This window comes from Podarcis bocagei (genome assembly GCF_964188305.1).
Source record: "Podarcis bocagei genome assembly, chromosome: 4".
Lineage (NCBI taxonomy): Eukaryota > Metazoa > Chordata > Lepidosauria > Squamata > Lacertidae > Podarcis > Podarcis bocagei.
The window spans coordinates 102,939,691-102,966,405 of record NC_138128.1 but is presented as its reverse complement, the minus strand read 5'-3'; the positions used below and the strand labels follow the sequence as shown (position 1 = coordinate 102,966,405).

Sequence of the window (26,715 nt, the reverse complement as noted above, 5' to 3'; positions counted from 1 at the left end):
GACTATGCTACCACTCAGTGGATTTGTAGCTGGCTGACTGACCGAACCAAAAGGGTGCTCATCAATGGTTCCTCTTCATCCTGGAGAAGAGTGACTAGTGGGGTGCCACAGGGTTCTGTCTTGGGCCCGGTCTTATTCAACATCTTTATCAACGACTTGGATGATGGACTCAAGGGCATCCTGATCAAATTTGCAGATGACACCAAATTGGGAGGGGTGGCTAACACCCCAGAGGACAGGATCACACTTCAAAACGACCTTGACAGATTAGAAAACTGGGCCAAAACAAACAAGATGAACTTTAAAAGGGAGAAATGTAAAGTATTGCACTTGGGCAAAAAAAACGAGAGGCACAAATACAAGATGGGTGACACCTGGCTTGAGAGCAGTACATGTGAAAAGGATCTAGGAGTCTTGGTTGACCACAAACTTGACATGAGCCAACAGTGTGACGCGGCAGCTAAAAAAGCCAATGCAATTCTGGGCTGCATCAATAGGAGTATAGCATCTAGATCAAGGGAAGTAATAGTGCCACTGTATTCTGCTCTGGTCAGACCTCACCTGGAGTACTGCATCCAGTTCTGGGCACCACAGTTCAAGAAGGACACTGACAAACTGGAACGTGTCCAGAGGAGGGCAACCAAAATGGTCAAAGGCCTGGAAACGATGCCTTATGAGGAACGGCTAAGGGAGCTGGGCATGTTTAGCCTGGAGAAGAGGAGGTTAAGGGGTGATATGATAGCCATGTTCAAATATATAAAAGGATGTCACATAGAGGAGGGGGAAAGGTTGTTTTCTGCTGCTCCAGAGAAGCGGACACGGAGCAATGGATCCAAACTACAAGAAAGAAGATTCCTCCTAAACATTAGGAAGAACTTCCTGACAGTAAGAGCTGTTCGACAGTGGAATTTGCTGCCAAGGAGTGTGGTGGAGTCTCCTTCTTTGGAGGTCTTTAAGCAGAGGCTTGACAACCATATGTCAGGAGTGCTCTGATGGTGTTTCCTGCTTGCCAGGGGGTTGGACTCGATGGCCCTTGTGGTCTCTTCCAACTCTATGATTCTATGATTCTATTCTATGATTCTATGAAACTTTGCCGCGGCCACTGTGATATCTTGGACTTTTCTTCCAGAAGATATTTAGTATAGTAAGCTTCAGATTTACCTGGCTGATTTGCCAGTAGGGGTTTAATCAATAGATCCCTAGCTTGCTCATATTGTCCGAAATGCAGTAGGTAGGATATGCCTCATATAATCAACGTCCTGAGAGCATACACAGAGCCTATTCTGATAATGGATGCCTCTCAGTCTGCCACTTCTGGCAGTCTGCACTTCTGATAGAAATACACTTAATCTGGCTTTGGTAAAGAGATGCCGATAAGTTGGTACATACAGATTTCTAAGATATGCAGGTATCTGAAAATCATACCCGTAATGAATTCCTACTGCTATTGGGCTACAGATAACATGAGATTGAGATTGGAGATCACTATGTGATAAGTCCCAGAGCCTTTGCCTCAGAGATTCAAGGGCAGTACCATAGCCGAGATGGTAGAAGAAGGTGGCATTCCAATCAACGTGGCTTTTCTGACCATAGTTTTCTTCCATGAGCTGATAAAACTCCTCGTTGTTTAGGTGTGAAAGTAACCCCTTCCCTAGGCCAAAGACTGAGATCGTGAGCCAGTATCTCAGGGCAGCCCACCATGCTTTAGTTGAGAGAGGGCATTCACCTGTTTCTAGAATTAGAATTGCATTTGGAACACAATTTGGAACCTGTAAAAGGGACCGGAGAAACTTTGCCTGGAACCCATCAAACATGGGAAATGAGCCATTGAAACAGACGTTTGAGGCATAGAAGAGTTGAGAGACAAATTTTGCATTAAATACCCTAAAGGCTGATGGAACACAATGGCCTCCCCTTGTATAAAATAATCGAAGTATAGCCAGTTTGCTTACCTCTGCCTTTTGATAGGCAGTCTGCCAATGGTGTTTCCAGGACTCAGAATGATGGAATGGAAGCCCTAGATACCGGAAATATTTGGTCTGCTCTAGTTTGTGACTATCCAGTACCCATTTACTTGGGGAGAATCTTTTCTCAAACACCAGGACTTTTGATTTTTCATAATTAATGGATAACCCATTACCAGAGCAGTAGTCTGAGAATTTCCTGAGTTGGTAGTTCAGGCCAGGTCTGGATTGGGAGAGGATGGTTGCGTCATCTGCATACAACAAGAGAGGGGTCTTTCTCGTTCCTATTTTTGGGAGATGGCCATCAGGGTCCATTAAGCTTGCCTCCAAGTCATTCAGAAACGAACTGAACAAAGTAGGGGCCAAAATGCATCCCTGTCTCACTCCCCTGGCCATCTCAATACAGACCGAGAGCTGGCCCTGCAACCCACACCTAACCTGCAATTTGCTTCCACAGTGCATGGCTTTAATAAGATGTAGGAGGCATTTATCCTTCAATACTAGATGTAACTTGGACCATAGTTGAGATCTGGGGATGGAGTCAAAGGCAGATTTCAGGTCCATAAAGGCCACAAAGAGTTTTCCCTATAAAGGTCTCTGGTGTACTTCTCGGCTAGGAGGGACAACATCACACAGTGATCTGATGTTGAGCGGTTCTCGCGGAAAACTGCCTGAGCTTCAGATAGTATGTTATAGTCATTTAGAAAAGTTGTCAGTTTATTACAGAGAAGGCGGGCATACAGCTTTCCTATTATTGAAAGCAGACTGATAATTAGAAGGCACGTTTGGCTGGCCTCTCTTAAAGATGGTACTTTGCCAATAGGGCAATAGGAAATTTCCTGTGAACTAGATGGTACTTTGCCCGAGTTATTAACTACAGTGGTACCTCCAGTTACAGATGCTTCAGGTTACATACTCCGCTAACCCAGAAATAGTACCTCGGGTTAAGAACTTTGCTTCAGGATGAGAACAGAAATCGCGCGGTGGTGGCGCGGTAGCAGCAGGAGGCCCCACTAACTAAAGTGGTACCTCAGGTTAAGAACAGTTTCAGGTTAAGAACGGACCTCCAAAACGAATTAAGTTCTTAACCTGAGGTACCACTGTACCTTAAAAAGTGCCGCCAGGAGAGGAGCCCACCAGTGCTGATTTGATATGATCAATTCAGCTGGGATAAAGTCATTTCCCGGGGCCTTGCCATTCTTCAGGTTCCCAATTAATGTATAGACTTCTTCCACTGTAACCGGGCTCCATTGTGGGAGCAGTGACAGTTCTGCCGAATCTTCATCATGAAAACTGGAGGGTAGATTTGAATTTCCTGTGAATATATTTCTAAAATGGTTCTCCCATACCTGAGCTGGAATGGCACAGCTGGGGGCTGGAGAGCTATTGCGCAGGAAGCCAGAGACCAGTTGCCAGAAGAGTTTTGTTTCGTTGTTAAGCGAGGCATTCAGTAACAGAGACCAAGAGTTTTGTTCAAACTGCCTTTTTTCCGAAGCCAAAGGGGCTTTGTACTCTTTTTAAATTTTGAAATAAGTTGGGGGTAAATAGTTTAGGCCAGTGTTTCTATAGGCCAAATAAGTGTTCCTTAAGGCTTCCTTCTTCATGTGGCACTCTTGGTCAAACCAGCTGCGCCCTTTAGCTATACGGAGCTTGCTGGCTGGGTTTGTGTTAACAGAGACCACATCCTGCAAGTACTCAATGAGATTATCGTAAGCCGTCAGGGAAGAATCCGTTGATAGATCATTGATTATAGTTGATCTTAAATTAATTGGACTCGGGTTGGACTCGATGGCCCTTGTGGTCTCTTCCAACCCTATGATTCTATGATTCTATGATTCTAATTGCAGTTTGCGAATTCAATCTGGGCTCAGCTACAACAGCCAGCTCAGGTGTCCAATTTTTTCTGCGCATTGCTGGATCTTTAGCTTTATCAATTTTCTGCCATCGTGAGTGTTGGGGAAGGCCGCTCCCTCCTACAGGCCAATTACACCGGGCCTAGGGGACGGGGCCCACACTCACCACCGCCACAGCTTTAAGAGGCTCCAGCGAGGCCTCGGGACACTGATGCTGCTGCTACTGCTGCAGCAAATGTTGAAAATGTTTTTAAATATTTTTAAATGTTTTAAAAGCGTTTTTACTTTCTTGCACTGTGAACAGTGGTTTTTATTTATGTATTTTTATTTAATTTTATTTTGTTTGGGTGGGATAAATGTTGAGTGGGGTGGGGATTAGTTTTATTTTAGTATAATTGTTTTTGGCTTTGTTTTGCTTTTACTATTTTGTTAGGCCACTGTAAAGTTTGCATTTTGCTTTTAAGGGGAAAGGGTCAGGGCTGCCTGGGAGTGGGCCTCAGCCAACAGAATGGCTGGGGCAGGTTCCACAGGGGTAGAAGCACCAGGACCTCCAATCTCAGTGATCACGGGCAGGAGGAGGAGCTATACTAATACCAGACCATGTCATTACCGAGGAGGCAGGTTTAGTCATTGTCTGAGGACTATCCCTACCTCCGGGTCTGGTCCTGACCGGAAGGATACTGGAATCAGCAGGGGAAACCCACATGACCTGAAAGTGTTGCTGTGCAATGCCAGGTCAATGATGACTAAGACCACTGCCATCCACGACCTGATTGTGGAAGGAGGATTTGACCTGGCATGTGTGACAGAGACTTGGTTGGATGAAGCAGATGAGTGCATGTTCTGGAAGTTGGACAATAGGAGGCAGTATAGGATTCCTTTTGGTGTACTGACCTCCCCGCTGCGCCAAGGATTCCCTGCCCGAGCTGCTTCAGGTCGTGGCAGATTTTCTCCTGGAGACACCTAGCTTGGTTGTCCTAGGGGATTTTAATATCCATGCCGACACTACCCTACAAGGGGCCGCTCGGGACTTCGTGGAAAGCATGGCCTCCATGGGGCTGTCCCTGAATACGTTTGGCCCAACTCATAGCCGCGGACATGCCTTAGACCTGGTGTTCACCTCTATGGATGTTGGTGATCTAACATTAAGTAAAAGTGAAACAAAAGAAGTGCCATGGTCAGATCACTTCCTGGTGCAACTGGACTTCTCTGCGACCCTTCCCCTCTGTAAGGAGGTGGGACCGATTCGGATGGTCCGCCCCCGCCACTTAATGGATCCAAATGGTTTCCAGAAAGTGGTAGGGGATGTTTTATCCCATGTTGATGGTCTTTCAGCTGATTCCCTGGTGACCCATTGGAATACAGAGTTAACCAGGGCTATTGACTGTCTGGCTCCAAAGCGTCCTCTCCAATTGCATGGAGCCCGGACAACCCTGTGGTTTTCCCCGGAGCTGAGGGTTATGAAACAATCGTTGAGACGGCTAGAGTGCCGGTGGCGGAAAACTCATTCTGAACCAGACCGGACACGGGTTAGAGCTCAAGGTTGAGCCTACCCAGTGGCAATGGCAACGGCGAATAGGACCTTTTTCGCCGCTTTTATTGCATCTGCAGAAAACAGCAGCAGGAGACTTTTTCAGGTCGTTCACAATCTATCGGAACCACCTTCGTCATCTGGGCCAGGTAGGGACCCCAAGATCTCCTGCAATGCTTTTGCAAAGTTTTTTGCAGGTAAAGTTTCTCAGATTCGGAAGGAGGTAAACTCTACCATGGGAGCAGGGCTGTGGTGGGAGAGTGCTAGAGTCCTGTCTAGTCATGTTATATGGGATCAGTTTCAATCTGTTACCTCCGAGGATGTGGACAGGCTGCTTGGACGAGTAAAACCAACCACCTGTCTTCTTGATCCTTGTCCATCCTGGCTGATAAAAGCAAGCTGGGAAGGGCTGGGCGATGGGCTCCGTGGGGTGGTGAATGCTTCCCTCGAGGGAGCCTTCCCAGACCCGCTGAAAGAGGCGGTCATTAAACCGCTTCTTAAAAAAAAATCTTTAGACCATTATGGCCAACTATTGCCCAGTCTCAATTGATTGAGCGGGTGGTTGCTGAACAACTCCAAGCACGCCTGGAGGATGCAGACCATTTGGATCCCTTCAAATCGGGATTCAGGCCTCACCATGGGTCTGAAACTGCCTTGGTCGTGCTGGTCGATTATCTCTGGCGGGCTAAGGACAAAGGTGAGAGCTGCTTCCTAGTTCTGCTGGATCTCTCAGCGGCCTTTGACACCATCGACCTGTTATACAGTGGTTATACAGTGGTTCCGCTCCTTTCTCCTGGGCTGTGTCCAGAAAGTGGTGTTAGGGGATGAGTGTTCAGACCCCTGGGCTCTCACTTGTGGGGTGCCTCAGGGTTCCGTCCTCTCCCCTATGCTTTTTAATATCTGTATGAAGCCGCTGGGAGAGATCATCAGGGGGTTTGGGCTGGGAGTTCATCAGTATGCAGATGACACCCAGCTCTACCTCTCTTTTAAATCAGAACCAGTGAAGGCGGTGAAGGTCCTGTGTGAGTGCCTGGAGGCGGTTGGAGGATGGATGGCGGCTAACAGATTGAGGTTGAATCCTGGCAAGACAGAAGTACTGTTTTGGGGGGACAGGGGGCGGGTGGGTGTGAGGGTCTCCCTGTTCCTGAAAGGGGTAACTGTGCCCCTGAAGGACCAGGTGTGCAGCCTGGGAGTCATTTTGGACTCACAGCTGTCCATGAAGGCGCAGGTTAATTCTGTGTCCAGGAAGCCTGTCTACCAGCTCCACCTGGTACGCAGCCTGAGATCCTACCTGCCTGCGGACTGTCTTGCCAGAGTGGGGCATGCTCTAGTTATCTCCCGCTTGGTCTACTGCAATGTGCTCTACATGGGGTTACCTTTGAAGGTGACCCGGAAACTGCAATTAATCCAGGATGCGGCAGCTAGACGGGTGACTGGGAGTGGCCGCTGGGACCATATAACACCGGTCCTGAGAGATCTGCATTGACTCCTAGTACGTTTCCGAGCACAATTCAAAGTGTTGGTGCTGACCTTTAAAGCCCTAAACGGCCTCGGTCTTGTATACCTGAAGAAGTGTCTCCACCCCCATCGTTCAGCCCAGACACTGAGATCCAGCGCCAAGGGCCTTCTGGCAGTTCCCTCCTTACGAGAAGTGAGGTTACAGGGAACCAGACAGAGGGCCTTCTCGGTAGTGGCACCCGCCCTGTGGAACGCCCTCCCTTCAGATGTGAAGGAAATAAGCAGCTATCTTCTCTTTAAAAGACATCTGAAGGCAGCCCTGTTTAGGGAAGTTTTTAATATTTAATGCTGTATTGTTTTTAACACTTGACTGGAAGCCGCCCAGAGTGGCTGGGGAAACTCAGCCAGATGGGTGGGGTATAATTAATTTTTTTTTTTTTTATTATTATTATTATTATTATTATTATTATTATTATTATTATTATTATTATTCTGTGTGAGAGCGCTGGATTGAATTTTGGCCAGTAGTGGAGATGATTAGAGGCAGATGGCCAATCTCAGTCCTGTTATCGATATAGAAGTTTTTGGTTAATTTAAAGGCCTCCCTGTTAGTGAGACAGCGATCTACTGTGCTAGCTCTGTTAGTATGTATTGCTAGCTCTGTTAGTATGTATGAATGTAAACACTCTTTCTCTGTCCTGGGGGAGAGCCCTGTTAATAATCATGAGGTCAAGACTTATTTGTAAAAAGGGCAGACAAAAGCCGGCATAATTGATTTGACAGTCTTTAAAAAACAGGCAATCATAATTGGAGCCTAATCTGGCATTCATATATCCTATTATATAAAATGGCGCGCTTAATTTGAAGCGAGTAAAGGAAACTATGGCATTTATGCCATGTACTCTCAATCTGTGCTTGCACTTTGTGTGGTGGAATATAAGCTGAGATAAGAATGATACTTTTGGACTCATAGTGCAAGATGATCCCCTGCGCCAGGTGCTCAAGGACTGTACACTCAGTAACCTGTGACATCAAGGAAGTGGAGACCAGAGTTACAACCCCCCCCCCTTGGATGTCCCCTCTTGTGCAGTTTAGTAAAGGTAAAGGGACCCCCGACCATTAGGTCCAGTCGTGGCCGACTCTGGGGTTGCGGCGCTCAGCTCGCTTTATCGGCCGAGGGAGCCGGCGTACAGCTTCTGGGTCATGTGGCCAGCATGACTAAGCCACTTCTGGCCAACCAGAGAAGCGCACAGAAACACCATTTACCTTCCCGCCGGAGCGGTACCTATTTATCTATTTGCACTTTGACATGCTTTCGAACTGCTAGGTTGGCAGGAGCAGGGACCGAGCAACGGGAGCTCACCCCATTGTGGGGATTCGAACCACCGACCTTCTGATCGGCAAGCCCTAGGCTCTGTGGCTTAACCCACAGCGCTACCCGCGTCCCTCCTCGTGCAGTTTGTTGTTGTTGTTGTTTAGTCGTTTAGTCGTGTCCGACTCTTCGTGACCCCATGGACCAGAGCACGCCAGGCACTCCTGTCTTCCACCGCCTCCCGGGCCAGAGTCAAAGACAATTAGATCTATCTCTGGCAGTCTAAATGCTGCACTTCCCTTAGGAGGAGCATCACCTGGCGATGGCCGATCTGTTTCCAGTGGAGATGGTGAATGGTGAGTTTTGGGGTCTGCCACAGGTCTAATAGAGGAGCCTATCTTTGACACAGATAGGTTCGGCAGGGTTTCTTTATGTAATTATTCAAGATTTCCTATCCAGGGGGATGTTTTGGCCAAATGCACCGCCCAAAGCCCTCCTTATTGGCCCTGGAGATTGTACCTTGAATCTATGACGAGTGCCCACCGACAGGAAGTGCACTGATTGACTGGAATCAGTCCGGCTGTACAACAGTAAAAGTTTTTGTTCTTTAAAACATGCCTCGCCAATATTATAGTCCTGTAGGTGGACCCTATATTTCAGGAGTAATTTTGGGGTAGCTGAGTCGGAGAATGTCAACATGAGTCTAGTGTGCTAGGAGTCCGTCAAAAGCAAGTTTATGGCAATTAGCTTGTTGCACTGGATGTTTAATAAAAGCTTGAGATTTCGCTTTAATCTAGTGATTGATTTCCAGTAAGGCAGCAGCCCATTAAAAGGATATATGTCAAGAACTACTTCCATGCTTTGCAGGATCAGTTCGCTGCTTTTGCGTTTGTTGTTTTTGCTATTGGTAGTCTCTCGGATGCCGGCAACAGGACGATTACACCCCTGTACACAGGGGTCTTGGTGGAGGGGGGGGGCAACACTGTGGCCAGCCTCGAGTATCAGGAGGGATGTTTCTAGCCACCAGCAGCACCAACTCGGCCAGGAGAGACATTACCTTTTCTAATTTGGTGTTATTTCCTCCACTGTTCTTGCTATTAACAAACAGTGGTCCGCAAGTATTTCTGCATAAAGTGGCGCACCCTCGGATAATAGTTCATGGGTGCTCAGCAATGAGTTCTCCCTTGGGTGGTCTCCTCCCATTTGAGGGTCCCCACCTACCTGGGAGTGAGCTCTGTTTTATGCAGAAGGTTCTAAAATCATAGAATCATAGAATCATAGAACGTTTAACAGCAACTCCGACTGATAAGTAGTCGGAAGATGATTCCGACCGGTAATTAAAACTTTCTCTAAAACTGATGTGGAGCTCAAAGTGGTGCTTCCTCTCACGGCACCATCTTGCCACAACATATTAAAAACACTGGGATGAATGCAGATGCTGGGATGAATGCAAGTTAGTTGATTCAATGTGACCCATGTTTAATGAGTGAAGTACCCATGGCTTGCATTGTCCAGATTGCAGTAGGAACTTACATAGCCTGCATCAAACCAATTTAACAATGTAATCTCAAACTGTGGTAGCATCACGGTAAACGCCCTGTTTGTTGTGTTATTCAGGTCCAAGAAGAAGGCATCTTAGTGAATCTGTGGCTTGGTCAGGTCTTTGAATTGAATTGAAGGTCTTTGGGGTAACATGGGTGGGGGCAACACTTTAAAGTGTGACAGAAATATAAATGGAGTTATGTGTTCTGACCATCAGTTACTGCCTTCCTGGACTGATGATGGAAATAAGAAGCAGAGAAATATATATTCCACTACTGATGACACCTTAGTCCAAACCTGCAGATAACTTCTCCCAATGAAGTATAGCTTCCAGAGAGCAATAATTTCCAGGAAGCAGATAAGGAAGCCACACTCAATGGTACTGAATGGAAAAGTTCACAGGAATCAACAGAATGGCACTCCTTTCCCTCTCCCACCACCAGGATGTCCAAGGCAGTTTCCATTTCAAAACTAGGACAGAAATCAGACAGTAACAGATCCAAATAACTGGCTTCATCCAAAAATCCCTGAAGCAGACATGATAATAGGCTTGACAACAGGCTCAAGACATCCTGTGAGCATTTCTGCTTCCTACACCAAATCCACAGGAAAGTCACATAGCAATCAGAGATGATTGGGTCAACTCACTGTAGCATTTTTATAAAGATATTTACCTTAAATTCTTCCACAATAATAGCCAAGGCCTCATGGCCAGCTCTTCTCAAGTCTTCCAACTCAAGTTTATGCTTCTCCTGTAAGAAATATATAATCATACAGTCATGACAACATCTAGTCAACCCTTTATCCAGTCCACGACACAAACTAAAGTGCCATAGACTTTTCTGTTTGTGACATCGGAAACATATAACATGTATGTGTTTCTAGTTTCACTGTTTTACTATTAAGGCAGAAATACAAAAGTCAATTTAGACTTTAGGTGAAACTGCCGTTTCCATATGGTGCAGAGAGCAGACCATTTAACAGCACAAAACAACTGAGCCTGAGGGTAAGGTACTTTTAAATAAGTATCAGCCATAGGAAAGGGTATTTCCAAGATTGCCATGCGTGAACCTCAGTGCTTAAAGAAGCCCCAAGAAATAACACATGCAGAAACAGAAAGAAAAGAACTATGCCTTTGGTCAAGCTAACTGTGTATACCATCCATGTTGACCCTATGATCTCTGCATCACCTGATCCACTATGTAGTGTATGCAGGGATCATTTGAACCATGAGGGCAAGGGTTTTTATTACATATGCACCCTTCTCCAATGGTTTGTTGTAGGCATCCTTATTTCTTCTTAGTCTGGAAGTGAACACAACTTGTTTTAAATATAGACCTTAATACCTACACTAAAATGAAAATAAGCAGGTTGTTTACCAGTAACTGGTGTTCAAGAGGCTACCTGCAACCATACAACTGAGTTCTATACCTCCACAGAGCATCTCTAGAATCTTCTAAAATTTAAATTAACGATTGCTGGAGTAAGCTGCCATCATCCCTGATTGAAGGATAAAATAATAAATAAATCTGGTCTGAAATTTCTTGACCTTTTCAGTCTTTCATCAACTTTTATCATCTGCACAGCAATAAATATGAATTTAGAAGCCTATAACAACTTTTCTTCTCAAGGAACCAGTACCATTGATTATTTTATTTTATCCTGTATTTTATTATGTGAATCACCCTAAGATCTCATGATGAAGGGCATGTAAAAATCTAATAAATAATAATAAATCATCATACTTTTGTTTCCTCCTCCTTTATTTGGTATTCATAGCTTTGAGGTTGGCAACATGGTTAAAATTAATAATTATCCATTGGTTCTGCTATTATAATACTATAGACATTCATCCCTTAATCACTCCGCTCACTTTTGTGAAAGATGAATTCCATGGACAAGACACCTACTCTCTTCTATAGTTGGGTTACTCAAAAGCTGTACTCTTTGGACACGTTGTCAGGAAGCCTTGGAAATGAACTATGACATTTTGCAAGCCTAACAAAATGTATTTCAGCACCTCTGACCTATGATAGTCCATAATTAGTATTTTAACTGAAACAGAGGTTTATTGCAGGGGTAACTTGACCAAGATGTGCCAAAAAGAATTACTGAAACCATCTCAACAGTTCTGCAAAAACAGACCTACTAACTCCTTCCCACAGTCATTCACTTGTGAAGAGCAAAAAGAGGGAGTATGCTGGGCAAAAATTGACTCAACTGGGACAAGCTGCAGCCAAAAGGAAATAATCTAACTTTTGGATCCTGTTTCTACGTATATTGTTTCATATAGTTAGACCCCTAATGAATGCAGAGATATCTGCCAGTAACTGGATCGTGCATTATAGCAAGATCTTTGGGGATCTATCTTTAGATCACATGCCAAAATTATCCTTGGAAGCCACATGATTGCCTTTTTGGTCCCCCATTACTATTTGAGGATTATTACATCCTTCAGAAGGCAAAGCACCTGGAGAGGGTATGCCTCCCACAAAAATAGTTCCACACTCTCCACTGAGCTCAAAATGGCTTACATGGGAGTTATATCCAACTGAATTTTACCTGAAATTATATAATCATAGAATCTTTGAGATGGAAGGGACCCAGTGCTCATCTAGTCCAACCCCCCTGCAATGCAGGAATCTCAGTTAAAGCATCCATGGCAGATGGCCATTCAACCTGTTTAAAAACTCCCCTCTTGTGGGAGTCTGTTCCACTGCTGAACAGCTCTTACTGTCAGAATGGTTAGTCGAAATCTCTTTTCTTGCAACTTGAAGCCCTTGGTTTGAGTCCTGTCCTCCAGAGCATGCTCCTTCCTCCATGTGACAGCCCTCAAGGTATTTGAAGATGGCTATCATATCTCCTCTCACTCTCCTCTTTTCCAGGCTAAACATACCCAGCTCCTTCGAGTGCTACTCATAAGGCTTAGTTTCCAGACCCTTGATCATCTTGGTAGCCCTCCTCTGCACACGATCCAGCTTGTCAACATTCATTTTAAATTGTGGTGTCCAGAATTGGACACAAAGTTCCAAGTGTGGTCTGACCAAGACACAATAGAGTGGTACTATTACTTTCCTTGATCTAGAAACTATACTTCTGTTTACGGAGCCTAGAATAGCATTAGCCTTTTTTGCTGCTGCATCACACTGTTGACTCATGTTAAGCTTGTGCTCCACCAAGACCCCTAGATCCTTTTCACATAAACTGCTAGTAAGCCAGGTGTTCCCCATCCTATATTTGTGCATCTGTTTCCTCCTAACTGCAGAACCTTACAGGGCTTGCAGGGTAGCAGTTGAAGAAGGAGCAAAAAGGGTTTTCTTGTGTGTGTGTGTGCTTCTTTGTGGCTGATTAGCTGTTCTCCCTGTGCAAAGGTCAGAGGGGACAGAGTTTCTGTTGAGGCAGGTGATTAACTGTGGGAGGAGCTTATCAGAGCTTGTAGGGCAGCAGTTGAAGAAGGAGCAAAAAGGGTTTTCGTGTGTGTGTGTGTGTGTTTCTTTGTGGCTGATTAGCTGTTCTCCCTGTGCAAAGGTCAGAGGGGGCAGGGTTTCTGTTAAGGCAGGTGATTAGCTGTGGGAGAAGCTTATCAGAGCTAGCAGGGCAGCAGTTGAAGAAGGAACCATCTTGCCAAAGGTTGCAGGCAGCTTTACCTGCAGCAATTGCATATTGATTGCCCTCTTAAAAGACAAAGTCCAGCAACTGGAGGAACGTGTAGCTACGCTCCAAAGAATTAGAGAGCTGGAGCTCTTCTTGGAAGCAACAGAGCACACCGTCTCCACCAAGGAGGAGACAGGGGACTCCCCTGAGAAGGAGGCTAGTTCACCAACACAGGAGCCAGATATATGGAGAAACGTGACTCAGAGAAGTAGGAGGCCCAGGGTTCGCTCTGATTGTTTAGAAATACACAATCACTTTGAGGTCCTCTCCCCTAGCATGGAAGACAAAGAGCAGACTCCATTTGAGGATCTCTCCCTCATTACAGTCGATCAGGTATATGAAGACGAGGAGCAAAGTCAGTCCTCAGGGAATGTGCAGGCGACCTTGGAACGGACAGCTCACGGAAGAACCCCGACCAAACCTAAGAGGAGGCGTGTAGTGGTGATAGGGGATTCCCTACTGAGGGGAACAGAAGCAGTGATCTGTGGGCCTGACAAGATGTCTCGGGAAGTATGCTGTCTCCCCGGGGCTAAGATCCAAGATGTAACTGAACGACTGCAAGGAATCATAAAACCCACTGACAAATACCCCTTCCTCTTGGTTCATGTGGGAACCAATGACACTGCAAGCAATAGCCTCCAGAAGATCAAAAGAGACTACGAGGCTCTCGGCAGGAAATTGAAGCAATTAAATGCACAAATTGTCATCTCATCTGTCCTCCCAGTTGAACGATGTGGCCCAGGGAGAGAGGGGAAAATAGTGGAAGTGAACAGCTGGCTTCGCAAATGGTGTAAACAGGAACGGTTTGGATTCTTAGATCACAGACTGCAGTTTCTTGCAGATGGACTTCTGGCAAGCGATGGGCTGCACCTCACAACGGTTGGGAGAAATGTTTTTGCCAAAAATCTCAGAAACCTCATCAGGAGGGCTTTAAACTGACTAATGTGGGGGAGGGAGACAGTGCTCCTGAAGGTAGGAGTCTATCAATTGATGAAGATGATCATCCAAATGTCATAGACCAAATGGAGCAAACAGCACGCAGACCTAGTGATGGGAGGAAGAAATCCTTAAATAAGTGACACGGGGGAATGATTAATGGACTTCAATGTCTGTACACTAATGCACAAAGCATGGGAAATAAACAAGATGAGCTTGAGCTCTTGGTACAGCAAACTAAATATGACATAATAAGCATCACTGAAACCTGGTGGGATAAGTCCCACGATTAGAATGCAATAATGGGGGGATACAATCTATTTCAGAGAAACAGACCAGACAAGAAAGGAGGAGGAGTGGCGTTATATGTCAGGGATGTGTATACCTGTGAAGAGATCCAAGATTTAGAACCTCAAAGCCAAAGTGAGAACATTTGGGTCAAAATTAAGGGAGAGAAGAATAACAGAGACCTCATTGTGGGAGTTTACTATAGATCCCCAAGCCAAACGGAGGACATAGATGATGCCTTCCTGGAACAGATGGCCAAGCATGCAAAAGGAAGGGAGATAGTAGTAATGGGGGACTTCAATTACCCGGATATTTGTTGGATGTCAAACTCAGCCAAGAGCATAAGGTCAAACAGATTCCTCACTGGCCTTACAGACAACTTCATTGTCCAGAAAGTGGGAGAAGCAACAAGAGGAACAGCCATTTTCGATCTGGTCCTAACCAATGTTGATGACCTGATTAGTGGGGTAGAAGTGGAAGGATCATTAGGCGCGAGTGATCATGCTCTTCTGAAGTTTACTATACAGCAGAAAGGAGCAGCCAAGCATACTAGGACTCAATTTCTTGACTTTAAGAAAGCCAACTTCATAAAACTTAGGGAAGTGCTGGGTGAGATCCCATGGACAGTAATACTAAAAGGAAAGGGAGTTCATGATGGCTGGGAGTTTGTTAAGAGAGAGATAGTAAAAACACAACGTCAGGCAATACCAATGAGACGGAAACATGGAAGGTGCCTAAAGAAGCCAGGGTGGCTATCTAAAGAACTTTTAACTGAGTTAAGATTAAAAAAGGATGTGTACAAAAAATGGAAAAGGGGGGAAACCAACAAAGAGGAATTCAAACAAATAGCCAGCATGTGTAGACACAAAGACCGCATTTTACCAGCTTCTTTACAAGAATATCATGGGGCACCTTGTCAAATGCGTTGCTGAAATCAAGGTAGGCTACATCCACTGCGTTCTTGACTATGCTACCACTCAGTGGATTTGTAACTGGCTGACTGACCAAACCCAAAGGGTGCTCATCAATGGTTCCTTTTCATCCTGGAGAAGAGTGACTAGTGGGGTGCCACAGGGTTCTGTCTTGGGCCCGGTCTTATTCAACATCTTTATCAACGACTTGGATGATGGACTCAAGGGCATCCTGATCAAATTTGCAGATGACACCAAACTGGGAGGGGTGGCTAACACCCCAGAGGACAGGATCACACTTCAAAACGACCTTGACAGATTAGAGAACTGGGCCAAAACAAACAAGATGAACTTTAACAGGGAGAAATGTAAAGTATTGCACTTGGGCAAAAAAAACGAGAGGCACAAATACAAGATGGGTGACACCTGGCTTGAGAGCAGTACATGTGAAAAGGATCTAGGAGTCTTGGTTGACCACAAACTTGACATGAGCCAACAGTGTGACGCGGCAGCTAAAAAAGCCAATGCAATTCTGGGCTGCATCAATAGGAGTATAGCATCTAGATCAAGGGAAGTAATAGTGCCACTGTATTCTGCTCTGGTCAGACCTCACCTGGAGTACTGCATCCAGTTCTGGGCACCACAGTTCAAGAAGGACACTGACAAACTGGAACGTGTCCAGAGGAGGGCAACCAAAATGGTCAAAGGTCTGGAAACGATGCCTTATGAGGAACGGCTAAGGGAGCTGGGCATGTTTAGCCTGGAGAAGAGGAGGTTAAGGGGTGATATGATAGCCATGTTCAAATATATAAAAGGATGTCACATAGAGGAGGGAGAAAGGTTGTTTTCTGTTGCTCCAGAGAAGCGGACACGGAGCAGATTGGAGAACCGGGCCCAAACTAACAAAATGAATTTCATTAGGAACAAATGTAGAATCATAGAATCATAGAGTTGGAAGAGACCACAAGGGCCATCGAGTCCAACCCCCTGCCAAGCAGGAAACACCATCAGAGCACTCCTGACATATGGTTGTCAAGCCTCTGCTTAAAGACCTCCAAAAGAAGGAGACTCCACCACACTCCTTGGCAGCAAATTCCACTGTCGAACAGCTCTTACTGTCAGGAAGTTCTTCCTAATGTTTAGGTGGAATCTTCTTTCTTGTAGTTTGGATCCATTGCTCCGTGTCCGCTTCTCTGGAGCAGCAGAAAACAACCTTTCTCCCTCCTCTATGTGACATCCTTTTATATATTTGAACATGGCTATCATATCACCCCTTAACCTCCTCTTCTCCAGGCTAAACATGCCCAGCTCCCTTAGCCGTTCCTCATAAGGCATCGTTTCCAGACCTTTGACCATTTTGGTTGCCCTCCTCTGGACACGTTCCAGTTTGTCAGTGTCCTTCTTGAATTGTGGTGCCCAGAACTGGACACAGTACTCCAGGTGAGGTCTGAATTCTGGCCAGGGATTCATCCAGCCCAGCCTTTCGCATGATGAATTCTGCATAGTAGTTAAATAATCAGGGAGACAACATACAGCCTTGTACTCCTTTCCCAATTTTGAACCAATCAGTTGTTCCATATCCAGTTCTAACTGTAGCTTCTTGTCCCACATAGAGATTTCTCAGGAGACAGGTGAGGTGATCAGGCACTCCCATTTCTTTAAGAACTTGCCATAGTTTGCTGTGGTCGACACAGTCAAAGGCTTTTGCATAGTCAATTAGGCAGAAGTAGATGTCTTTCTGGAACTCTCTAGCTTTCTCCATAATCCAGCGCATGTTTGCAATTTGGTCTCTGGTTCCTCTGCCTCTTCTAAATCCAGCTTGCACTTCTGGGAGTTCTCGGTCCACATACTGCTTGAGCCTTCCTTGTAGAATTTTAAGCATAACCTTGCTAGTGTGTGAAATGAGTGCTATTGTGCGGTAGTTGGAGCATTCTTTGGCACTGCCCTTCTTTGGGATTGGGATGTAGACTGATCTTCTCCAATCCTCTGGCCACTGCTGAGTTTTCCAAACTTGCTGGCATATTGAGTGTAGCACCTTAACAGCATCATCTTTTAAAATTTTAAATAGTTCAGCTGGAATACCATCACTTCCACTGGCCTTGTTATTAGCAGTGCTTTCTAAGGCCCATTTGACTTCACTCTCCAGGATGTCTGGCTCAAGGTCAGCAACCACACTACCTGGGGAAAGACATCCATATCTTTCTGGTATAATTCTTCTGTGTATTCTTGCCACCTCTTCTTGATGTCTTCTGCTTCTGTTAGGTCCTTACCACTTTTGTCCTTTATTATGGTAATCTTTGTGCGAAATGTTCCTTTCTTATATCCTGTTTTCTTGAACAGATCTCTGGTTCTTCCCATTCTGTTGTTTTCCTCTATTTCTTTGCATTGCTCGTTTAAGAAGGCCTTCTTGTCTCTCCTTGCTATTTTTTTGGAAATCTGCATTCGATTTCACTATCTCCCTCGCATTTTGCTTGCCTTCTCTCCCCCGCTATTTGTAAGGCCTCGTTGGACAGCCACTTTGCTTTCTTGCATTTCCTTTTCATTGCTGCCTCCTGTATAATGTTGCGAGCCTCCACCCATAGTTCAGGCACTCTGTCCAGCAAATCTAAATCCTTAAACCTGTTCCTCACTTCCACTGTGTATTCATAAGGGATTTGATTTAGATTGTATCTTACCGGCCCAGTGGTTTTTGCTACTTTCTTCAGTTTAAGCTTGAATTTTGCTATAAGAAGCTGATGATCTGAGCCACAGTCAGCTCCAGGTCTTGTTTTTGCTGACTGTATAGAGTTTCTCCATCTTTGGCTGCAGAGAATATAATCAATCTGATTTCGATACTGCCCATCTGGTGATGTCCATGTGTAGAGTCGTCTCTTGTGTTGTTGGAAAAGCTTGTTCTCTTGACAGAACTCTATTAGCCTTTGCCCTGCTTCATTTTGATCTCCAAGGCCAAACTTGCCAGTTGCTCCTTTTATCTCTTGATTCCCTACTTTAGCATTCCAATCCCATATAATGAGAAGAACATCCTTCTTTGGTGTCACATCTATAAGGTCTTGTAAGTCTTCATAGAATTGGTCAATTTCAGTTTCTTCAGCACCAGTAGTTGGTGCATAAACTTGGATTACTGTGATGTTAAAAAGTCTGCCTTGGATTCGTATTGAGATCATTAAATCATTTTTGAGATTGCATCCCAGTACAGCTTTCACCACTCTTTTATTGACTATGAGGGCCACTCCATTTCTTTTACGGGATTCTTGCCCACAGTAGTAGACATGATGGTCATGCGAACTGAATTCGCTCATTCCCGTCCATTTTAGTTCACTGATGCCCAGGATGTCAATATTTATTTTTGCCATCTCATTTTTGACCACATCCAACTTACCCAGGTTCATGGTTCTTACATTCCAGGTTCCTATGCAATATTTTTCTTTACAGCATTGGACTTTCCTTTCGCTTCCAGGCATATCCGCAACTCAGCGTCCTTTTGGCTTTGGCCCAGCCACTGCATTAGCTCTGGATCTACTTGTACTTGTCCTCCCTCTTCCTCAGTAGCATGTTGGACGCCTTCCGACCTGAGGGGCTCATCTTCCAGCGTCATAACTTTTATATGCCTGTTGTCTTTGTCCATGGAGTTTTCTTGGCAGGGATACTGGAGTGGCTTGCCAATTCCTCCTCCAGGTGGATCACATTTGGTCAAAACTCTCCACTATGAGTTCATCTTGGGTGCCCTGCTCGGCATAGTTCATAGCTTCTTTGAGTTATTCAAGCCCCTTCGCCACGGCAAGGCAGTGATCCATGAAGGGGAAACAAACAAATAAATAGATAGATCTGATTTTGTCTTCTGCAGCATTAGCTACCCCTCCCAGTTTGGTTTCATCTGCAAATCTGGAAAGCATCCTCCCAATTCCTTCATCCAAGTCATTTATAAAGATGTTGAACAACAACGGGCCCAGGACAGAACCCTGCGGCACCCCACTTGTCACTTTGAGTGCTCTTTGGGTTCAGTCAGTCAACCAGCTACAAATCCACCTAACAGTTATCTCGTTCAACCCACATTTTACCAGCTTCTTCACAAGAATATCATGGGGACTTTGTCAAAAGCCTTACTGAAATCAAGATACACTATCTCCACAGCATTTCCCTGATCCACCAAGTTTGTAATTCCATCACAGAAAGAAAATAGATTGGTTTAGCATGACTTGTTTTTGAGAAACCCATGCTGGATCTTAGTAATCACAGCATCCTTTTCAAAATGCTCACAGCTCAACTGCTAAATTATCTGTTCTAGGACCTACCATGGTATGATGTGAAGCTCACTGGTCAGTAGTTACCTGGTCTTCCTTTACCCCCTTTTTGAAGATGAGGACATTTGCCCGCCTCCAGTCTGTAGGGACCTCACCTGTTCTCCAAGAATTCTCAAAGATAATAGACAAAGGCTCTGAAATTATATCTGCAAGCTCCTTTTAGTACCCTTGGATGCAGCTCATCAGACCCCGGAGATTCGAATCCATTTAAAGCAGCTAGGTGTTCCCTTACTACCTCTTTTCCTATCTTGGGCTGCAGCTCCCTCCTTATGTCACTTATTCTGTTATCACCAAGTTGGGCATCACTTTCCTTTTGGGTGAAGACAGAGGTAAAGTAGGTGTTGAGAAGTTCTGCCTTTTTTCTGTCATCGAATAGCATTTCTCCATCTTCCCCACACAGAGGACCTACCACTTGCTTGTTTTTCCTCTTACTTTGGACATAGCCAAATGAACTTTTTTTAAAACCTCTCTTGCAAGCCTGAGCTCATTCTGAGCTTTTGCCGGCCTGACCTTCCCCCTGTTGGCTACTCGTTGGCTCCTCCTCTGTGATTTCCTCTTTCTTCCATTTCTTATACATGCCCTTCTTAACCCTCAGTTCATCTGTAAGCTCCTTATGCAGCCATACCAGCTTTCTTTGACGCCTCTCACTTTTCTTTCTTGTTGGTATTGCCTGCATTTGTGCCTTCAATATTTCTCCTCCTAGAAACTCCCATCCTTCTTGGACTCCCTTCACATTGAGTATTTCTGACCATGGGATCACACCCAGTAGCTCCTTCCGCTTTTCAAAATTGGCCTTTTTAAAGTCCAGAGTGCGTGTCCGACTACACTCGGTTTCTCCTTGCCTCTGTATCCTGAAACCCAGGAGAACATGATCACTTCCTCCCAAGTTTCCAAGCACTTCCACTTCAGCAATCAGTTCCTCCCTACTGGTGAGGACCAGGTCCAAGATAGACAATCCTCTTGTTGGTTCTTCCACCTTCTGAGAAATGTATCTGAAGAAGTGTGCATGCACACGAAAGCTTATACCAAGAACTAACTTAGTTGGTCTTTAAGGTGCTACAGGAAGGAATTTTTTTATTTTGACTTCTGAGAAATGAAATTGTCAGTGAGGCAATGGAGGAATTTATCAGACCTTACACTCTTGGCAGAGTCTGAGTCCCAACAGATATTGGGGAAGTTGAAGTCCCCCATGATTACTATTTCTCTCCTTTTTGAATGCTCTAATAAGGCATCATCCAAGTCTCCAGTCTGGCTTGGTGGTCTATAGCATACACCCACAGTAAGGTCATTGTCGTTTCTCTCCCCTGCATTTTTTACCCATATGCTCTCAATCAGCTTTTCATGCTCCAGGTTATGGATTTCTTCACAAGTGTATTCTTCTCCCCTTCCTGTTTGGTCTATCCCTTTTGAACAGGTTATACCCCTCAATTCCTTAATGAACCTATTTAACAAACCTAAGTAAGGCATGCCCACTGTCTATGGGCCCATGAATACGATTATTCCCCTTCCTCCCACTGTTCCCCTTCCTCCCATTTTATCTTCACAATAATCCCTTGAGATAGGCTAGACTAGAGACTCTGACTGACTCAAGGTTACCCAATGAGTTTCATGGCTGAGTGGAGAGTTGAATCCTAGTCTTCCATGATGTAGGTCTAACATTCTTACCACTATACCACATTGTGGAGAAACTATGCTATGAAAACAAAATTTGCTATGAAAATTGAATAAAAATGTTAGCCAGAAAACATGGATGTTTAAGAATTTCTCCAGGAAGTCAATAATGAGGACAGACGCACCTCTTGAAGGAGGGCATTCCACACAGGAAACTGCCACTGGAAAGGCCCTATCACAGCTCAATGGCAACGGGACAGCCCCTGGTGGCAGCACCACCACCACCACCACCACCACCACCACTAAGACCTCAGCTGCCAATCACACTTTCTGAGATGCTTGATCTTGCAGGAAGTGCTCTTTTAGGTACTTTGGTTCCATTCCATGAATTGGGCTCAATAGCTCAACGGCAGCCAGTGCAGTGCTTTAAGGACTGGTGACATACTGGTGACATACTGGTGACATCAGGCTGTCCCACTTTTATCAGCCTAGCAGCCACGTTTTGAAATAGCTGCAGCCTCCAGTCTGTCTTCAAGAACAGTCCCGACAGGTCACTAGAGCTGGACAAAGCTGGGTAAAGTCAGGGCCCTCAAGGTCTATGTTAATACACAAGACAGCAGGCACCTCAACCTCATTCAGGTCATCACCTTGCTTCATGTGATGCTCCTGAATGAAGTTAGGTTGGCAGAGCCCGGGAGCAGAACCTCTTAGTAGTGAAACCAACTTTTATGAAATGTTTTCTCCAGAAAAAAATGAGATGGCACACCAATATGCTGCTTCAGGCTTCATTTGTTTAGTAAAGACTGGTTTTATATTTTAAGCTATTTTGTAAACCTCATTATGTGTCACTTCAAAACTACAGTGCTAAATTGTTTATGGTGCCAAGGTTTTTGCTGAAATAGATCTATAACAATTAAAAGTCTTAGCCAAAGTATTTTTGAAAAAGCTAATTCAATTATTTTATCTTTCAGATTTAGATTTTTTTCAATGTTTATTAACTGTTTCTGCTGCTACTGTGCTTTTTTCCAGACAACACAACATTTTTATTAACCTTTCTGCTGCTATTAGTATTTATTGAATTGCTGACTTTTGTTTGTACGATGATTTTTCTTCTATGAACCAGTTTAAGTTTCTCTCTTTTAAAGTAGAATACAAATTTATTATTGTTGTTGTTATTAGTTAATTATAACTGATGAATTGTAGTGACTAGGTAAAACACTCTTTCACTATGACATGGAAATAAAATGTCTGGTTGAAAGGTCTCAGGGTCCATAACTGCCAGCATATGAATTACTGTGTCATACAGCTAATGATTAACATCAAAAGTCACGTTTTCCTTTACCTGGGAAAGCTGGTATTAATGCAATGAGTTTGACAGCAATTTTCTTAATTTAAAGTGATTATGAGTACAAACATTACATTTATTTACATTAGTCAGATATCATTTTATTACTGCATATTTAAGGACACAGATTAACTAACAATATATACAAACAATATATATTCTCTTAAAATATCTTTTAATTTTTAAAAACCTAATTTATTTTGTTTTTTAAGACACAATTTAATTTTATCCACCCAGATTCCATCTCTAACTGTCCTTTGAAATAATTGCATCCAACTTGAAACTGTTAATATCCAAGTGTTTATGGAAGCATAAATAACCTTCTAAAGTTAGAAGAATGACTCAGAATGCTACTGAACATTCAAGTGTCTAGACACCTAAAGCTTTAGCTACTATTCAATAACCAAAGCCTGGAAGAAACGGAGTCCTGGCCATATCCTTTGTAATACAGTAGCATTAGATCTTGAAGTCAGACTACATTTACTGGAAGGCTCATCTTCATTTCAACAGAGATGGAACTGCTCTTTTAAAATTGGTGGGTGTCATGTCCTGCTCATTTCTAGGAGTCCACTTTTAAACAGGGTAGGTAGTTACCACTGTCCCCTTACTGTAACTCCTCCCATTCTGCTGAGGAACCTGTTCAATAAAAGGCAGCTCTCTGTTGGGAATGGAGAATTCAAATTCCCCAGGATTCAATTAAATTCTGACTAGTAATGTTGCAAAATGTCTAGGCAAATGGACTATTTGAACTACATTATTACAGCAGTTTAGAGTATTAAACTAAGAAAGGTATTTCACATTACACTTTAGGGAAGAAATAAAAGATAGTCCTAATTCTCACTGCCATTACCACCACAAGTAAGGTTTTCTAGATGCTCAACAAAGTTTCACATAAAGTTTTCTAGATGTTGCACATCATTGCCCCCACAAACAAGTCTACAATCTAATACAAGTAACTCACAACTTATGCACGTTTAACATGTACAATTTCAGTTTTATGCAACTGAAGGCAAGACAGTTGAAATTACACCAATTAAAGGCACAGAAGCTCTTTTTGTGCAGGGTTTTCCTGCAGAGTAAAGAGCTTTTACAGTAAGCTCTCAGACATAACATAACATAGTAACAAACAAAAATAACGCCCCCCCAGCCAAAATGCAAGTTACCTGTATACACAATACAACAGAAAAATGGGATAGAGATAACAGAAAAACAAGCCAGGCATTACTTTTTGTAAGGTTACATAACATGAAAACAAACATTAAGGTTTATTCTATTTGTTCTTTAAGGCAGTGATAACGAATTCTCAGATGTGCTAATATAGATGTCTACACCACTGGCTTTTGATATTACTGCTGCTGCTCCATAGTTTGTTTATAGATAGCAAATTACAATGACCTGGCTTGAGAACATGATCTTAAAAAAACATGATTTACATGACCCTAGAAGAGAAAAAGACAAGTGAGTCTTGACCGGGAACCGGCCCCTAAACCTACTCCCAGGCCACACCCCCGACGGCAGCCCATTGGCCCACCAGGGGTGGGCCAAGCCCACAGTTACTTGGGGGGGGGCACCTAGCCAGGTGGCCCCGCTTAGGGCCGCAAACTCTGCCCACCTGTTGGGAAGGGGTGAGTGGGAATTGCTAATGAGCAGCAAGCAGCCCTATGATTCACATGCTCCCTCTCTTCTATCCTTACACTAGAGGTTTTCAACCTTTTAGAGTCCACGGCTCCCTTAACCAACCACCTTCTTTCTGCAGTAGCCCTGTGGGGCTCAGGAGCCCAGTTATGTCACCTCCTGCCTGCAGAGCGAGCAGCCTCTCATCCTTTTTCAGGCACCCTCCCTTGTGGAGCGTTACCTCAGCCTCCTCTCCCCTCTCCTTGGGTGTCCTCTGGGCAGCCGCTGCTGCCGCCTTGTCTCTGAGCTGCCCCTCCTGCCCCAAAGAGAGGTGCTTCCTCACACGGACCCACAGGGGCATGGGACTTGTCTGTCCATTCCCAACACAAGGGCTCATGGACTGGCTGGCTGGGCTCCCTTGCCTGCCTGCCTGCTTACTCTGAGGCCGCCTCAGCTCTTGGCAACCAGCACCATTCCTCTGCGGCGCTTGTAGCCAAGGCTGCTGCAACAAACAGTTGTGCAAGCCTTTGGGAGGCAGAGATGCGAGAGGACATCAGAGGAGGAAGGGAAGGAAAAAGGGACATAGGCCAGTGTTGCCCATAGCACCCCTGGCCATTATTTGTGGCACTCCAGGGTGCCATGGCACACTGATTGAAAATCACTGCCGTACACATTTGAGAAGAGGGGAGCAAAAGCTTCTTTTCACTTCCCAAACACCTGGAGGGCACCACATTGGTTACCCCTAGTTTAGAAAATCACCTGAAGTGAGCTAAAGTTATCTTCATGTTCCTAAAAGAAGTTTCTACATAGCAAAAGTAATACTCCAAGATGAAGACCTTCAAATACTATGGAATATACAAACTGACCATTTTAAAGGCAGGAATTTTGTGAGCATTTTCATAATGGATCACATTGATCAAATCATTGCTCTTGTCCTAACATAATTCTGGGGGTTTTTTATATTTAGTAGGAAACCTTTATATTTAAATGAAACCTAAAAGAGGAGGAAAAGCAATGTATGCTTAGCATTAGGCTTGACACCCTCATTGCTGGATACAGCTGGGATTGAAAGGAGCCCAGGCAGTATTAGAAAGTGTACAAATTGGAAAAAGTAAATTTTCTGCCAGTTATTGTGGCCTTTAGGATTTAAAGTCATTCCAGATACATTCTAGCATTAGGTAGTGCTATATTTATCTATTCTTTTCTATGTGCTTCTTCATTAATCTACTTTGTTCAATACACAGTTTGCTGTATAAGTTGAGTTTGTGGCTCTGGGAGGTTTGGGGGGGAAATGTCACTGAATAAAACAAGGAAAGGAATTCAAAAGCACAAAGACATGCCAAAAATAAATTGAAATGTCCAGGCAGAAAAACTGAACAGAAGTGGGCATATGCATAAATGTGTTTAATCAACTAGCAAAAACAAGGCTAGAAACTAAGAAAGTACCCTTTCCCTGCTACTTTCCTCAATGCACCCTATTTTCAAGCTCTTCTATGACCTGCAAAAGTTCCTGGAATTTCATCTATAAATTTAGTGGCAGGTATAATAGGTAACTTTTTAAACACCCATTTTTCATTATTAGTGTTCTGTCTCCTCTATGTCTGCACCTAAAACCAACCTAAATATTTTGTTAGAAGATGATATTTAACACGATGTAAGTCATATTACTTTTAAAAGAAAACATACATTTTCTAATACTCTTAGCCACAGAATGTACCTACCTCCAAGATATATTTCCATGCTGTTCATATTCATGTGCACTAAATGAAACAACATTGTTCTACATTTTAAAGTTTGATTTCAAAAATTCATGGTTTTCAACTAAGGGTGGAGCTGAATACATGGGCTGATCGATGACCAAACTAGGTGTGATGGAAGCAGGTCTGCCCTGTTAACGTGCAGGTTAAGGAAGAAGTCTGATTTGAAGAGCAAAAGGGGAAACACAAGTTGGTTCAAGTACTGCTTAGACCTCACCTCAGCAATTTCTCTCTCATTTTTCATCTGAAAACCAATTTTGCTCATAAAACCTGCCCTCAACCCACCCTGATTCAGATAAGACTGAATCTGCCACTTCCAGGAACACCACCAGAAAAAGATCCTGTGAAGTAACTAGAGTTCCTGCCTCAAGAACCAGGTGGTGCTAATCCCAGATGGGCCCAAGATGACCAGAATGGAAGATCAGCCATCACTTTGTTTCTTCACACAGATGCATATATAAGGGGCTGTAAATGACAACCAAGACCCATCTCCTATGTTGATTTGCAGGTGATATGGCAGTTTTGTCATATAATCTGTTAACCTCCCTCCCAAAAGCTATGGTTAACCTCCAAGACTTTAGTATTTTGGCTGCCTACAGGATAAATTATAATAAATCTAAATCCTTATTTCTTAAATT

At 44.1% G+C, this 26,715-nt stretch overlaps 1 protein-coding gene across 1 annotated transcript in view; it reads right to left on the bottom strand.

Moving 5' to 3' along the window:
• CCDC91 (coiled-coil domain containing 91) overlaps positions 1-26,715 on the bottom strand; it is a 148,855-nt gene that overhangs the window by 88,949 nt on the left and 33,191 nt on the right. The window contains exon 8 of the mRNA XM_081191051.1: positions 10,335-10,412. Coding sequence (XP_081047177.1) covers positions 10,335-10,412 — 78 coding nt within the window. The remainder of the gene's footprint in view (positions 1-10,334; positions 10,413-26,715) is intronic.